This window comes from Leptonychotes weddellii, chromosome 7 (genome assembly GCF_054177405.1).
Source record: "Leptonychotes weddellii isolate Sample4059 chromosome 7, ASM5417740v2, whole genome shotgun sequence".
Taxonomy (NCBI): Eukaryota; Metazoa; Chordata; class Mammalia; order Carnivora; family Phocidae; genus Leptonychotes; species Leptonychotes weddellii.
Genome location: NC_138375.1, coordinates 45,459,618 through 45,475,730, shown reverse-complemented (window position 1 = coordinate 45,475,730; position 16,113 = coordinate 45,459,618). Strand labels below are relative to the sequence as shown.

At 40.7% G+C, this 16,113-nt stretch overlaps 1 protein-coding gene across 8 annotated transcripts in view; it reads left to right on the top strand.

Moving 5' to 3' along the window:
• EBF1 (EBF transcription factor 1) overlaps window positions 1-16,113 on the top strand; it is a 391,508-nt gene that overhangs the window by 17,982 nt on the left and 357,413 nt on the right. For all 8 annotated transcript variants that reach the window (XM_081826258.1, XM_081826259.1, XM_081826264.1 and 5 more), the window contains exon 6: window positions 6,819-6,887. In XM_081826258.1, coding sequence (XP_081682384.1) covers window positions 6,819-6,887 — 69 coding nt within the window. The remainder of the gene's footprint in view (window positions 1-6,818; window positions 6,888-16,113) is intronic.

Here is a 16,113-nt window from a genome sequence, read left to right as displayed (position 1 = left end):
ACTATGCTTGGTAGGTGAGCCCTAGTCCTCAGCAAACCCCCTCCATCGCCGCCCCCCCAGGCAGGCCAAACCGATTTTCTCCCTTTCCAGTGCACAGGACGATTGCAGGGGATGGGTGCTCTGTTTAGGAAAGATTCTTTTTCTATTATCAGTGCCCAGCCTCTTATGGGACCAAGAGTTCCCAGGGCAAGCTCAGGGCAACCTCTTGAAATAGTCTGTTCTTTCTTCCTCTTTTGCTGGCTTGTTCTGATTTTGTCCTTCAGATTTCTACTTAAGCATGGTTTCTTCAGGGAAGTGTCCCAGGCCCTTCGCCTGACTTATGTCTCCTTGGCGTGCACTCCTATTATATCCCATGCTTTTCCTTAACAGCACTTAGCACACTGTAACTGTGTGTCCAGGGCCTGTCCTTCTTTGCTGAGCTAAGAGCTCCTTGAAGGCAGAGAAGCCCCTCAGCTTTCATCTCTGCTTTAGTTGTCCCATGGGTGAAATGGGGGAGAAATGCTACTTCTCTCATAGGGTGGTTGTTAAGATTAAATGCTATAATCCCCATAAATACTTACCACGGTGCCTGACACGTAGTAAGTACCGAGTGTCTATCGTTATTCCTGATAGGAATAGCAGTACTCTTAGTAGTAACACCAGCCGAAGCAGAAGTCCTAGTAGTAGTCCTAGGAGCAGCAATATCTGCAGTGTCTAGCTAAGTACCTGGTACATAGTTGCTCAGAGTGAAAGATAATAAGAGAACATTGAAGGGAAGGGAAGTGCCTACTACAGCATTAACATACTTTGTTCATTCGAGGTATGGTGGTTAAGGATATTTTCATTCATTCTTGTAGCACCTGCTATGTGCAAAGCACTGTGGAATGCAGAGCCAAAGGACTGGTCCTGTAGCAGGAGAGGTACAGGTTAGCCTGGGAGATGAGACCTGTCAGCCGATGACCAGAGTGCACTGTAGACAGGGTTGTCTGTGATGAGGGGTGAAGCAAAGGACTGTGGCTGTTCGGAGAAGGGAGGATGTACCTGAAGGCGGGTAGTGGCCTCAGGAATGAGGAGGAGGGTGAGATAGGACAGGAATTTTAGAGGGTGTATGAAGAAGTGTTTGGGCCTGTTTGTTGGTGGTCTGGCAGGATTTCTCTGGGGAGAGAGGATTGCAGGTGAGTGGGCTGTGGCCTGGGGCTGGGTAAGAGGGTAAAAGATAACCAGCGTCAGAGAGGTCTTTTCCCAACAGTGGAGTTAAAGCTATGGGCTTACATGGGACTGGAAAGGGTGGGAGACTAGAAAGAGTAGAGACCATGGGTACATTCTTGGGGAGTGGTCATATTTAGCAAGGAGGGAGAGTGTGTTCAAGAATTAGGAGAAAGAACCTTGAGCATTCAGGGCACAGAAATAAAAGGAGGGGGTTTCCAAGATGAGGAGCCATCTGTATTATAAGTCCTGGGACGATCCAGATGGACTTGAAGAAAGAAAAGTACCAGAAAGTCACTGGTGAACTTTGAGAGAGGACATTCAAGTAGGTGCTGAGGCCTGGAACCCAGATTTTATGGCAAGGAATGATGGCAACTCTGGCAAGGAGAAACATGGGCAGTGAAGAAACTAACTCAAGAGAAAAGGAGAATTTTTTTTTTTAAGAGAGTGGGACAACTTGACAGTGTTTGTCAACTAAGGGAAGAGTGAACTTACCACTATTAATCAGACTATTCAGATAATTCATGTATCTCATTCTATAGCCACTTGGGCTAAACAGGAAAGATAATCTTGTTTTCTGATGTGAAGCTTAGAGATTTAGGTGATGCTTTTCTCCAGTTGAGAGAGCCTCTACTTCTAGGAAACGATTCCATGCCTCTAGATGAAGATCTGCAAGTCCCATGACTGGGAAGCATGTAAACATTGCTTGCCCTGACTTAGGAAGCTGTGTGTCAGCTCACTGGAGATACACCACCTGTGTTAGGCTGCTAAGGAGGAAACTCATACATTTGCTTTTCCCTGGGTGTGTGGAATTATCTGGGAGATGCCCGATCCTGCTGGGGAAAGGGATGCTGTCTTGAGTCTGCAGTGTTTGTAGGATAGTAGGTGCTGGGGACCCACCCCTGTGACCCACTCCACTTTGCCTTCCTGCCGCTTGAGTTTCAGGTTGAGAAAGGATGTGAAGTAGTGGGCTTCCTGCTCCTGTGACAAAGCCAATCAGGAAACCCCAAGCCCCCTGATAGATGCCCACTCTGGGGGGTCAAATGCCAGGGCTGTGCCTGGTACAATAGGAGCCTAAGAAACCGTTTTCAATGGATGAAGATCCATAGGTCACACAGTGATGAGGATATAATTGTCACTGTGATTTCTTTCATTAACACGGTAACTTCTCTCTTAAAGTGCTCTCACGTCTGTTGTCCCATGTACTGTGCTGGTTCAGCCTGAGCGCACGCCTGCTTTAAACCTAAGCAAATCTGTTCTCCCTTCATCCTGTCTGGTCTTGTGTGTGGTGGAGGGGGTGCCTACCTTTCTTGGTCCTTCTGAGTTCAGTAGAAGGAACCAGGAGGCAGCTAGGTTTAGAGAAGAGATGAAAGAGAAGGGCGAGAAAGACTGTGGTGGGGAAGAAGGACTGGTTCTTGCTCAGCGTGGCTCTGGGCTCAGAACTAGGAAGCTGGAAGGCGGGTAGATGTCAGCTCAGTCTAAAGGAAGACATTTCTTCCCCAACTTACGGTTGATTTTCAGTTTTTTAATAGGGAAGTAATACTGCAATAAAAAGCAGAATATATATAAAATATATACCCTCCATTCCTTCCCACTTCCTATTCCACTCCCTACGGGTTACTTCTTGGAAGTTTATATTCATTTATTCAAAACATATTTCCTGAGGGTCTCCTGTGCCCTGGTCTCTGTTCTAGTTGCGGCCTAGAACAAAACAGTCTAAGACCCTGTCCTCATGGACAGGCAGACAGCATAGAAGAAAATAAATATAAAATATAATGTGCTGGGTGCCAGGGAGAAAAGTGAGACAGGATGAGGGAGAGCTCTGGGGCAGTCAGGCAGGGAAGGGCTTTTTAAGGTGGTGACTTTGCCTAGAGATTTGAGTGAAGTGAGGGGTGAACTGGCTTGTGCCCAATTCTCTCTTCCTCTCCCCTCCCCCTCTCTCTTTCACTCTTTCATTTTTTTTCTCCCAGAAATAGGACCATACCATACACACTATTCAGCAGCTTGGCTTTCTCGATTCATAATTTGATTTAGACTTTTTTCCGTGAGAGTGTGTAAAAACCCACTTTCATCCTTTTTAATGCTGCACATAATTCTGTATATACATGTATATACACACATGCACGTATATGTATGCACACATATATGTGCATATCTATGCATTTTAAAAGTAGGGTTCATCCTGTAGACCGTATTTTGTCACCACTCCAGGTGCAGAGCAGCATCCAAGACTCCCAGTTTGGGAATGACGACTGTGATGCAGTGATATGACCCCCTCCTCACCCCCCGCCCCTCCGAGACAGGAAACCTGTGGGGAGGCCATTTTTTATACTTTGCATAAAGTTTTATTTTTTATAAGTGTTAAGTGAACTTCAGCCCCTTCATTTTGCTTTCTCTTCATTCCTTCATTACCTCCTTTTATTCCTGTTCTGTCTTTCCTTCCACACTTCTGTTCTTCACATCTGCCTTTTCCGCTGGATCCCTTGGGGCCCAGCAGAGAAGTGGTTCTCATTTATGCTGTGCTTCAATTCATCCCACTGTGCTCAAGGGCATTTTTATTTTAAGAGGATGAAGAAAGACAGTGCTTAAGTCAAAGGACCAATCTCATGTCTTGTGTGGCACTTGCTTGGGGGAGGTGGTTTGGTGTACGGAGTGGGATGGGAGTGAACCTTCTTTCCATCAGCAGTGCCTGATCAGAGGGTCAGCTTGGCTTCCTCTATCTGTCACCTTCCTATTTCCTTGGATCGTATTTCCCTCAGTACATTACATCATTCTTTAAGTCATTTGATCAATCAATCATCAATCAATATTTGAGCTTCTCCATTCTATTTCAGTCCTTACATTACTCATTAGGTAAATAAAATTTACAGTTTCTTCCTTTATGAAGCATACAGATTAGTGGGGGAGCACAGTGAGAGGAGAAAAAGAGTAATAAAACAAACATTGATATAAGAATATAATTTGCATTGCGTTACATGTCCTGAAAGGAAAAACCAGGAGGAGCCTGAAGGGGGTCAGGGCCAGCCTCTCTGGAGAGGGAGCGTACAGGCTGAGGCCTGAACAGCGAGTAGAGGCTGCCTAACCAAGGAGGGGCTGGAGGAGGAACAGACCAGGCCAGGAGGCCTGCCCAGGCCTAAGCCTGAGGTCAGACTGAGTGAGGCATATCAGAGAGACTGAAATTGGCCAGTGAGGTTGGAGCTTGGCAGCTCAGAGCAGAGTGACAGGAGGCTGGACGGTGGTCTGGCATCATGGCATGCCATAGAGCTATTCTGAGTGCTGGGGGAAGCCAGTAATAGGTCTTGGACTGTGAAGTGACACAGTCCCATTGACATTTTGAAAAGAGCCCTTTGGCTGTTCTAGGAAGTAAAGCGTGGAGGCAGCAAGGCTAGATGGGAGGCCACTGCAGAAGTCCAAGTGAAGAATGAAAGCGACGTGGATGAGGGTGATGGTAGTGAGGAGAGAGAGAAGCAGGCATGACATGGAGATTCTACTCTGAAGTTGCCATCATGCCAGGTGGAAGAGCCCCTGGAGGGCACGAGTCTGGACAGGACCCGGTGAGGGTTCTACCATCAGCAACTTGCGTTGCCCACTCACTGTTTGGGGAAGAGAAAGGGGGGGGGATGGAAAATGAGGAGGAGAAATAGGCCTTCCCACCTACCGGTTTTCTCCCTGGGTAAAGACAACATGGGATCTGTTGATAGGCAGCTGTTGGAGGCCTGCTGCTTCTGTGGAACACGGGGCAGCTTTGCTCAGGTTAGGAGGAAGAGGAGGTCGGAGGAGGCAGGAGCAGGAGGTGATAATGATGCTGCCCTCCATGGAGCACTTAGTAGGCCCGGTCGCAGAGCCCAGCTTTATACCCTGATTGCACTGAATCTGCGCCCTGACACTTCGAGGTGGGCACCACAGTTGTCCATTGCACAGGTGAGGAAACTAAGATTCTGTGGGGTAGAGTACCTCGCTTCAGGTGGCACGGGGAGCTCTGTCTGATTCTGGAGCCAGTGAGTTCTTAACCACCAGGCTCTTCTGGCAAGCCCTTGAAATGTAGGCGTAGGGGATCAGAGTTAAGGGATGATGGAGTTTAATTTTTTAACTATCATTTTTTGTACAAACATTCCAACCACTCTACTTCTCATTCCCTTGTTTCCACATCTCTCGCTTGGGTATTGGGATACTTTGGGCTTTCTAGCCCCATAGTCCTGGTATATTAGAATGTAGGCCTAAAAGGAAATAGTTCCCTTTGAATCAGAAAGGAAAAGGTGGATGAAGTGACCTTCAGCTGGGGCTTTAACAAAGGAGATACAGTTCTTACGATTGCTTTCCGAAGATATGAGAGACAAAGAGAATTAACACCAAATTTGGAAACTGATTCTGTTCTCAGAGATATAGTTAGGAAAGAGACTTCCCAACTTTGGTGAAAGACTCTCTATCCAGGAGTGTATTTCTGGGTCCTGAAAATGAAGTTCAATGTTTGGTTCTCTCCATCAGCTTTCTAAATTTAGGCCCTATGATTCACTAAGTAAAATGTATGTGTGTGTGTGTGTGTGTATGTGTATGTGTGTGTACACACGCCTGTGTAAGAAAGAGGGAGAAAAGTGCATATTTTATTTATGGCACATGATAATGTATAACCCTTGGATAACTTCCTTGCCTCCTTGACTGATCAAACATGTGTTTTATAGTGTGTCCCTGGGTGTAGACTGACCAGTGCACATATGTTTTATCTGCAAACAAGTCTCAGATGGATAGTTTTCCATTGACCATGGGTAATTTTTAAAAACCTCAATTCCGCCCCCCCCAGAAGCATCCCACTTTTACAGAAATGGACAGTCTTTTCCTCACAGCTAGGGTGGGATTTTGATTAGTGGGTGCTTTTCTAGCCCATGGCTGTTTTTTCTCTAACCTAATTAAGAGCATCCATTGTCAGGGCTGTGCTAGCCTTTGGATCAACTGTCCATAATGCATCCAGAAAACTTAAATGGTGGCCAGCACAGGACACAGAAGCCAGACAACATGTGGATCTCCACTTTCTTTTATCTTGCCTCTTCTTCTTCATTATTATGTTGTACTTTTATTCTCATGAAGATGGTTCAAAAGCAAACAGTTATAGCTTTAGGATTTTGGGCAGGCTGGGGTTGAAGGAAAGAGATTTCTCCCTTGAAAGAGAAAGGAGAAGAAAAAAAATCCATTTAATACAGAATTACTGGAGGGGGAGAAATCACTCATACCTCATTATTGACGCGTTCCACACAATTAGTGTGATCTTGAGGGAAGAACGTTTGAGCCACCCACAACCCTGAATATTCTCATTGGGTAGATGTAATAATAATGCATTTCACAGTGAACTCTTCAATACTGCGGGCAGTGATGGGGAGACCCCATCTTAGGTCTGTCAGTCGTGGCTCCAGGAGAGTCCCTCTTCCTCCCTCCTTCTTTGTTCAGGGAGAGGTTAAGCCTGGCCATTAACCCATAGACGAACCACATAGAATTTTCTGTCCCAGGGATCCGTTGATTGCCAGGTATGGCTTTGTGGTAATTCTAGCATTTGCAACCCAGCAATTTGAACCTTCTGTCTGCCTAAATGATGATTTCACATTGTGATGGTTGTACTAAATCCTTTCCCTTTTGCTCCATAGCCGCTGTTGTGACAAGAAGAGCTGTGGCAACCGAAATGAGACTCCCTCAGATCCAGTGATAATTGACAGGTAGGGACCACTCTACTTTCACTGGATTCTTATTCCTCATTATAATGAAACACCTGCCTTGTGTTGCTCATGGGCGAGGGTGAGGAACGCACGTGGCCGAAATTTGCCTGTTGGTCATGACTAGTCTGTGCCGAGCTTTTGCGATCCCTGGGAAAACCAGTTGGAATGTTCTTTGGAGGCCCGTGTTCTTGGATTGCTTTGGTTTTCTGTCTGATTCATGCTCTTAAAAGAATATTTTTCTCTTTCCTGACTTTCTGTGGCTCAATCCTCATGCTGTGCCAGGAAGCTACAGAAATAAAATAATAATAGTTTGTGATTTATGAAATGTGGTTGGGTGCTTATAAATATTTAACTTTTATTTGAAAAATGTTTGAATCATTATCACTTTTAGCTACAGTAGTTCTGTTGGACGTAATCCATCTACATTTTAAGGTTTTATTTATGCATAAAAGCAGTTTTAAGGAGATCTGTGAACCAAGACTTTCTAGTGTTATCTCCCGGCATTTGATGGTAGCTCATACTGTATTGTAAGTTGATTAATTTATCCTGCTTGTCTTAATTATTGTGTTTTTAAACAGATCCATATTACTAATCTGACATGACCAAGTAAATCACTGTAGAACAATAAATCTGTTTTAGTTGTTGGGTGCAATTTGGAGTCAGTGTGTGCACATATTATGCGAAGTCGCATTCCAAATATTCATTTTACATTTTAATTATTGAAATTCATTGTATGGAAATATGTATGATAAACCATTTGTTACATAGCATTACTCATTGAGAGTTAAATGGCCTGGAAGGTTTATGGTTACTGTCAGTTGTCAGCTAGGGAAAGAGCTAACACCCTCCACTAGCTGGAAAAGAGTCTTGTAAATTAGACTGACGGATCCCTCATGGAGGAAATTAACAGCTGAACAAAAGTTCCTCTTTGGGTTTGGTAATGATGATTTTTACTGAAAAAAAAAAAAACCCACAAAACAAAACAAAATAAAAAACAAACCCTATCTATCTGTCTTTCCAATTCTTTACCTTTTGGGGCTACTTTATTGTTTTTCAGTTAACTGAAAAACTGCTTCCTTGTAATTTATGTCAAAACATTGATTTGTTGATTTGGATTCATGTGATTCTCCAGGCTTCAAACCAATTTTTTGTTGCCCACTAGCTTTATAAAGCTTACGTTTCAATCAGGTATTTTAACTAAATATCTCTCTAATATTTACCCAAAACATACCCCTTTGCTTGATAACTGAGTCTTAATATACTTGATTCCAAGTTAATACACGTTTTTCGTGTGAGGTGAGGTTGTATGCCGCCTGTAGGTTTGGAATAGCATGTTTATGTGCGAGAGCAGACCTGCCATTCGTGTAATTCCTTTTTTCTGCAATGGAAGATAAATCTTCCGATGGAAAAGGTCAAAACTAAATATAACCTTTATGCTGTTTGTTTTATTTAAATCCATCTCTTCGAAATACCATTTGTTATTTTAAGCAAGTTTTTCCTAACGCTTCTGTTAAAAAGAAAGTGTTCTGATCAAAGGACCAGCCCAAACAGTCCCACAAACTTTGAAACTATAAGCATTCTGTTCTGCCGCACAGTTTCTTTTGGTGTAGATGATGACAAGCAACCGTACCTTGCCACCCGCAATGAGAACACTTCTTTTGCTTGTGAATGGGTTAAGCTTTTAAGTTCTTCATTTGGTTTTAAGCTGTGACTCTGATATAGAAGGTTGATATGACTGTGGTTTGAATAACATTTGATTTTGACCTGTTCTTGTGGGTTGCGATGGCATAAGAAACTTGACTCAGCAGCGCTGTAATTAGCCCGGCCCGTGTTTTTGAAACAGGATTGTGTTACCTGGATTGCATTAGTGTGGCTTCTATTGTTGCCGCCTAGCATCTGTCCCAGTAGGGTACTTAAAACCTTTTCTTGGCTGGGGTAGTTCAAACAATTTAGGCAAAATAAGTATGCACTTCATACTGTTGGTGGCTTGAGAGATATTACTCATGACATTTCTCCTTTTCATTTTTTCCCTTTTTGGTTTGACAAAGTAGAAAACAGTGTGTAGCCAATGTTGGTCTCTTAAGAGAGGAGTATTTTAAAACCGGCTGAAACCCAGTGGATCTGCAGAAGCCTCAACATGTTTATTTGCTGGCGATTGCCACTGTCTCCCATGAACTGTCTTTTCAAGCAGTGATTCCAGTTGATATGCAAAACCCCATTCAGCTATTTTTATTTGCATCTGAGTTTTCAGAATTTATTTGTCCTTGAGTCTGCCAAAGGTTTTAAAAGCTCCAGCCCTGTCTCTGCTGATCTGTGAAACTTTCATTTTTAACAATGAGAGAAGAAAATAACAACAAGAAAAGAACTCACACGAGGAAGGGCAAAATAGAAAAGATTTTTCAATTCCATAAAATTGCTGCAAAGGAAAAAAAAATGATGGCAACCGTGTTTGAATTTCATAGTTTCCAATTTGATTCTATATTACCGATTGCATAATATCTGCGTTACGTGCTTAGGGTTTGATTTGCTTTCAGATTAATGGATGTGAATCTCTGCATATTTTGCAAAAATAGGTTATGGGGCCTGCATTCAGTCGCAACAGTAACTGTTTTTACAAGATGCATACAATATGCAATTATGGAGCTGAAGGTACAGGCAATCACTGTGTTAGGATTTAGCATAGTTTTAGCACGAAGTCACCTTTCGGGCACCAATAATTTTTAGCTCCCTTTGCTTGTCCTTCGGATTTTGGAAGAACACTGCTATTTTTATCAGTCAAAAGACTTTTAGCAGTGGTTATTCAGGAAAACTATTTATAGGGTAGATAGAAGACGTTTTCTGGTCATACAGCAATAGTGCAGGCCAAGCTATTTCTGTGTTAAATTTTGGCTGTATTTTTTGCTGCCAGTGATTTGGGGACATCAGCGTGGCGTTGTCTATCAAAAAAATGGAATTAACAAAATCAGCAGTTGCATGTCGTGATTTAGAAAATGGGTTTCTACTTCCTTCTTTTATAATAGCATGCAACAGAGTAAGAAAAATATGACCCACATTCTTTTTACATTTGTGACAATTTGTCAAGTCCCTTCGAAAAAGTTTAGAGGAAGATTTCTGCAAATGTAGAAGGTGTGCATGTGGAGTTGACTGCCAGGTCATATTTCGGCCTGATGCCAAATGGCTTGATTAAGAATTATAAAGACCAGGATGTGCCCAACGATCCCAGTATTTGGGCTGCGTAGACATGCAAAAAGTCATATGTGTTATGTTTAATAACCGATGACCAGGAACTAATAACAGTAAATTTCATTATCATTGAGGTAAACGGCTATGTGTGGTAATTATTGTTAAAGTAAAAAGTAAAAACTGTCTTGCTGTTATTAAATTAAGGTGGAGATTGATTTAACATATTCACACAGTAACTCATATTTGAATTTAAAAGGTTTACAATAAAATCCGTGTTTAGAAATTGAATAAATTGTAGTTTTATTACCACATTGGGTATCCTTGTGTCCTAACCTTTTTCCTTGGAGTTATCTTAGTTCAATAAATAAAACCTCATTAGACTATTCCCATTTCAACGAGTTTATTAAATTTTGCAGGAGTAATTAGCATAAGCTGTGCTAATTTTTCTGGAAGACTAATGAGGGAGGTTCTTAATTAGGTTTACTTTGTAAGAGTCAGAAAAGATGGTAATGACAAAAGTCACACAGGGTAGTCCGAATTGGGAACCCAGTTTTTCTAAATCTATAAAAAAAATCTTCCCTTTTCTACATGGAAACTTCTTTATAAATACTTGAACTGAATATATGAAGTGTGCAGACTGTTATTCCGTATCTAGTTGGTTAGGGTTACCATCCGTTCTTGATTTGCTTCACAAAACTCTTTATTTTCCTATCCTTGATTCACTAAACTATCTTAGAGCAATGACATGGGTGAATACAGATGGTCTTACAAAAACATTTCTTTCTCTGAATTATACGAATTATACTATAGGATTCCTTTCACACAGAGCCCTGAAGTTTCCGGTCAGATTAGTTGTGCTTATTTCCAGTAGGGCAGGATAGGGTATGGCTCAGTATTTGTTTGTTTGTTTGGTTTTTCAATTTAGGATCAGTGTGACTGATGAAATAGAACACTAAGTAAAGGGACAAAATAAGTTCCCAATTCTTCATGTCCTTGCACTGTGGATCCTGGGCAGTTAACACGTGGAATTTTTTCTTTTAATAGATAGAAATAATAAAGGGTGAAATTCTTCCTCAAATCATGTTTTCCCATCTCATGTGAATTTAGACATAGTCCTTTTGAGATATAACATGGCTTGAATAGCCTGCACATTTTGAGTTCCTCACAGCCAGTATGAGCATGGATTTTTAAAGCCTGTTGACTAATATACCTCTAAAAATTTTGCATTTGCTTATTAAAACTTTAACAGATTTGTCTTTCTTTTCCATTTATAAGATCCTTTATCTATGTTTGAGATGTGAGCTTGTGATACATTTTAAAAAATACATGAATTCTATGACGTGAAAAAGTTAGCTTGTTTAGAATCACTACTCTTTAGGTCACACTGACCCAAGGGTGTCCTAAAAAGAAAGGAAGAAAAAAAAAGCCTGTATTTGTCTTTTCCAGGATTGTCTAAGGATCTTCCACATCTAGATCACTTTCATTTAGGTAACACTAGTTGGATTTTCTTTATGATTATTGTCTGAAATAGAATGTTCAGGAGTGAAAATAGTATAATGCTTATTTTACCTGTTGAATTTACATGACATACAGCATATGAAAAGCTTGACCATGTCAAGGTTGTTCAGAGAAGAAATTTTTCTTAAGATCCCTTCTTCAACTGAGAGGTGTAAATGCTATGACTGAACTTTTTAGAAATGTCTAGTGTTGTCTTATCAACATCTAATTTCCTGATTAAATTGGCCCGATGTATTTATAGAAGATATACGTCCACCTATAAAACAGGAAGACAATAGTAAAACTTTGGAATTACCATAGAGTGGGTATGTAATATGTATGTAATAAAGTCCTCAACTCTGTGAACATAATATATACTTTGTTGCAAATGAGGCTTTTCCTCAGAGTTTCATTTCACTGACATTTCAACTCATTGTTTTGGCCTCTACCCAGTTTTTAGAAGGACCGACCGACCACTGCACATAATCACAATGTAAGATACACAAACTGCTGTCTGGGGTGTGAACAACCAGAGGTGAAATTGCATTTCTTGGAGTTCTGATAAGCCTTTATACCATCTGATTTCCTAACCTTGAGTGCTCCGTTAAAATAAAAGGAGGAGGAATTCACCCTTTACAATTGCCCCAGGCAGGATAATTGCTGTCTTCTTGGTTGTATTGAGAGGTTTGCCTTTTTCCAGAAGTGAAAAGCCAGTGCTGACGTGGAACATTAATTTATGGTTGTTTATTAACCCTACTGTATTTAATACATTTGTTTTCTCAGTGGGAATTCCTATGTGATTATTAGTGATGAGGCTGATGTGAGAGCGTATCATTCTAAATTTTATCACATATCAAATAATACCATTCTGAATATGAGATGAGCCGTGTACATTTGTGTGCAGTTTGCTACCATGATAAGAAAATAGCAAATACAATAAACTAATAGCAGTCTGTATTCCATTTGCTATCAGCTATTCCCAAATACAGAGCCAGGATACATTAACATGCATTTCAAATATGCTGACAATATATCATAATGCAAAGTATTTTTACATGGTATAATACTACTGCAGACACTGTATAATGAACAACAGTGGTTTTCCTGTAAAGGAAGTAATGGCAGCAACTTCCAAGAAATGTATTTAACGAAGCTTCAGAGAATCAACAGTGTTATGTGTGTAACTGGCCCGGGCATCTGCTCGTGGTGGGGGTTTTTAATCCCATGTCTTCATAACTTTGCCTTTGTGACAGTTTTGGAAAAATACAGAAAAGCAGTACAAAGTCCCCTGTGTGTCATCTAGCAACTTTGCATAGTCAGTTTGTGATGAGAATATATTACTATATTAAATATGCTTTTACTTTTCTAAATGAATTTGCTTAGAATGGGGAAAAAAAAAACCCAAAACCCTCCCCAAGTGCAACTCTCCATTGATAAATTCCCCTCACTCCTCCCTACTGCGGGCACCTGACCAAACTCTGTAAGAAGAGTTGACCAGATTTTAAAAACTCCATTTAGAGTTTTCCTTCATATAAAGAGATGGTATTTTGGTCATTTTAATTGGCATGAGGCATTATCTGAAATAGACTGCTAATTCCTCATTCTCTCCTCTCCCCCATTCTAGCTTTCCTTTTACAAACTGGGTAACTCTACCCTGTTCTGGACAATATAAAATTGACCTAAATACTCCAACTGCAAGCAATGAAATATGGTGAACAGTACACGTTTGTTTTTGGTTGCTTATTGGCTTTAAAGGTGTGGGTAGATGAAGATAAATCTCCCTCGCAAACTCTCCAGTTACAAGCCTTTGTCCAGAAGCAAATGAAGGTTTTAACGTTACAGTACTTATTGTAATAGAATTTTAATTGCCTTAATCCTGCTAAAGTGTGAAGCTGAGTGTGTGTGTGTGTGTGTGTGTGTGTGTATGTATGTATGTGTGTGCATGTTCTTCATGAGGAGGGGAATCAAGCTGGAAAAAAAAACCTGCATATTTTTCAATGGGGGATGGGGGTCACATATGGTAAATGATGCAAACTTAATGAACCTGATTTGGGGGAAAAGAATGCCACTGGCATTTCATCCATGTAATATATACTCCACTTTCAGTGGGAACAGAGTGGTCTTCGCTGTGCTTTGGGGATTTTTATTTTTGAAGGTGAAGTGCTTCGTTTCAGTTCCAAACTTGCCTGCAAACCCTACTTGGAAAGACTTAACTAGACAAGCTGGCAAATTATATAGCTTGATCCCACACAATAACCTCCAAAATGGCACTCGGTAACTATACCATCCCGCTAACTGTTTGAGGCACAATAGTTTTGTAATGTAATATAAAGTAATAGTGTTATAGCCAACACATCTTTAATAAGATATTGTTCGTGCCTTTGCCATATGCTACAGAGCAGCCTCTCACTCGGTGGGCCTTTTGATTCCTCTCAATAAGATTATTTCAAATACTCTAATCCTGAATCATTGACATGAATACAAAAGCCTAGTGACATCTAATAGATGCCTCTTAGCTTTGCTTTTCCTCTTGTTCCTTTCCTTTTTCTTCTCTTTTTACCTGACAAAAAGCTTATAGACACTTGGGCTCTGTCTCTCAGTAGCAGCATGGGGGGCTCCTCGTGAAGTATAAAGGAGGAAAAAGGACTGACAGAGGCCCGATAAGCTACAGAGTGAAGGACCATAGATTAAAAGTAAATGCCAGTAAATCCTACCCTGTACACTTACTTGTTCTTTTATTGTTTTCTTTAACACTTTCAGTGCCAGGGCAGAGAAAAAAGAGAAAATAATAATCAAATTGCACATTGCATTTTTAACCTGGACATGGTTGCTATACATATCGTAGAGGGTTTTGGCAAGATTCTAAGATTTTGGTTCATGGAAAGTTTGTAGTGGTTTAGAAAAAATGCCCTTTTAATCAATATCAAGAATCCCTCAAGAACTTTTTGCTCATTTGCTGCTCGATTGACCAAATATTGATCCGATGTGTGTGGGGAGGTGGGTGGGTAGACCAGAAGAGCCCTTGTGTAGGGTGTGAACACTCAAGACGTGGCATTTCAGGATTGAAGTATATTTTTCTTGTCTTTCTTAATCAGTGAATTAGAAATTAGCAAAAGGAAATGTTAGGATATTTTGTTTCATGATATTAGCTGCTCCTTTCTCGTATGGCCTAGGATCCTGCTAGTGCCCTGAGTACTCTGCCCGCACTGGACGGTGCTCTCCTCTCAGCTGACGACTTTCCGAATGGTCAGAGGTTGTTTTCTCCTCCATCTTTCCAGAGCAACCATGATCTGACTAACGCTTTTTTTTCTTTTCACTTTATCTGAATATCAGACAGTCATGCTATTTGCAACGTATTTATTATTGTTCAATAGAACAATAGTTTTCTCCTACTTTTAATATGCTTCCTTTTTATTGGTATTGTGATGTTAGTAGTGTCTTAAAACACCATTCTTAGTAGTCTTGGATGCAATGGTGAAGTTTCCTCACAAAATGGAAAGTTAGTTTGAAGAACCTTGGTCCTGCATCAGGTCTGGTTTCTCTCACACCCACATCTACACACATCTATGCGTGCACACACACACACACACACAATCTTTACAAAGACAAAAACAAAGATGAAAAATGAGAAGTCTCTTTTGTATTTATTAGAAAGATCTTTAGAAAAGAAAGTTGGTTATCTTTGAAACTATTATAGACAATGTTGCAAACCCATGTTTCTCTATACAATCTCGGTGTTTTCTTAAAACCAGATTATAAACTCAGATGAATGGTGTACATCTCAAAATATCTTTAAAAAATTGAGTCCTTCTTTCTGTGGCTGTAGGAGTGGGACTGTCCTATTCTGGCTGTTCCTAGGGTCTCTTAGAGACCAGCATCTGAATCTGGGCTTATGAGCACCATAACACAAAAATAAAATACTTGACCATTAAGAGTGTCCTAGTTGCTTACATCTGAACTGTACTTGAAAGCTTTAGAGATATTTATGGTATAATATTTCAGAGAATTCTCTTCACACACAAATGTGAGGGCACAAATTAACTCCATTTTACAGTGGGTAAACTGAGGCACACAGCCCAAGGAACTTTATTAGTGACAAAGCGAGTGATTAGAAATCCCATCTCTTAGCTCTCAGCCTGATTTTTTTTCCGTCCTCAATTGCCCAGTAAAAAAAAAAAAATACTGTTTTTAGCATTTCATGTAGTCTCACTTATTTTTCTTGGTATCCATAATTCATCCTTGGTCCAATGTATTAATCTAAACCTTTGTATCTAAACAATTTTTCTTAGGAGATTTGGCACCTAACTTTTGGGACTAAACATAATAATAATATGACATGTAAATTGTTGAACCCGTTGCTGGGACAATATTTGAGTTCTCATGTCCTCATCTATTTTGATGAGTAAACCATTGTGTGTTTCACTGGGAAAACACAGGCACTAATCCAAAGAGAAATCTGGGACAGGGCAGAGTATGATGGAAAAGGCATTGATTTAGGAGTCCGTTAGCTGAGGATCAGCTCCCCTCACTGTTACTTACCAATACC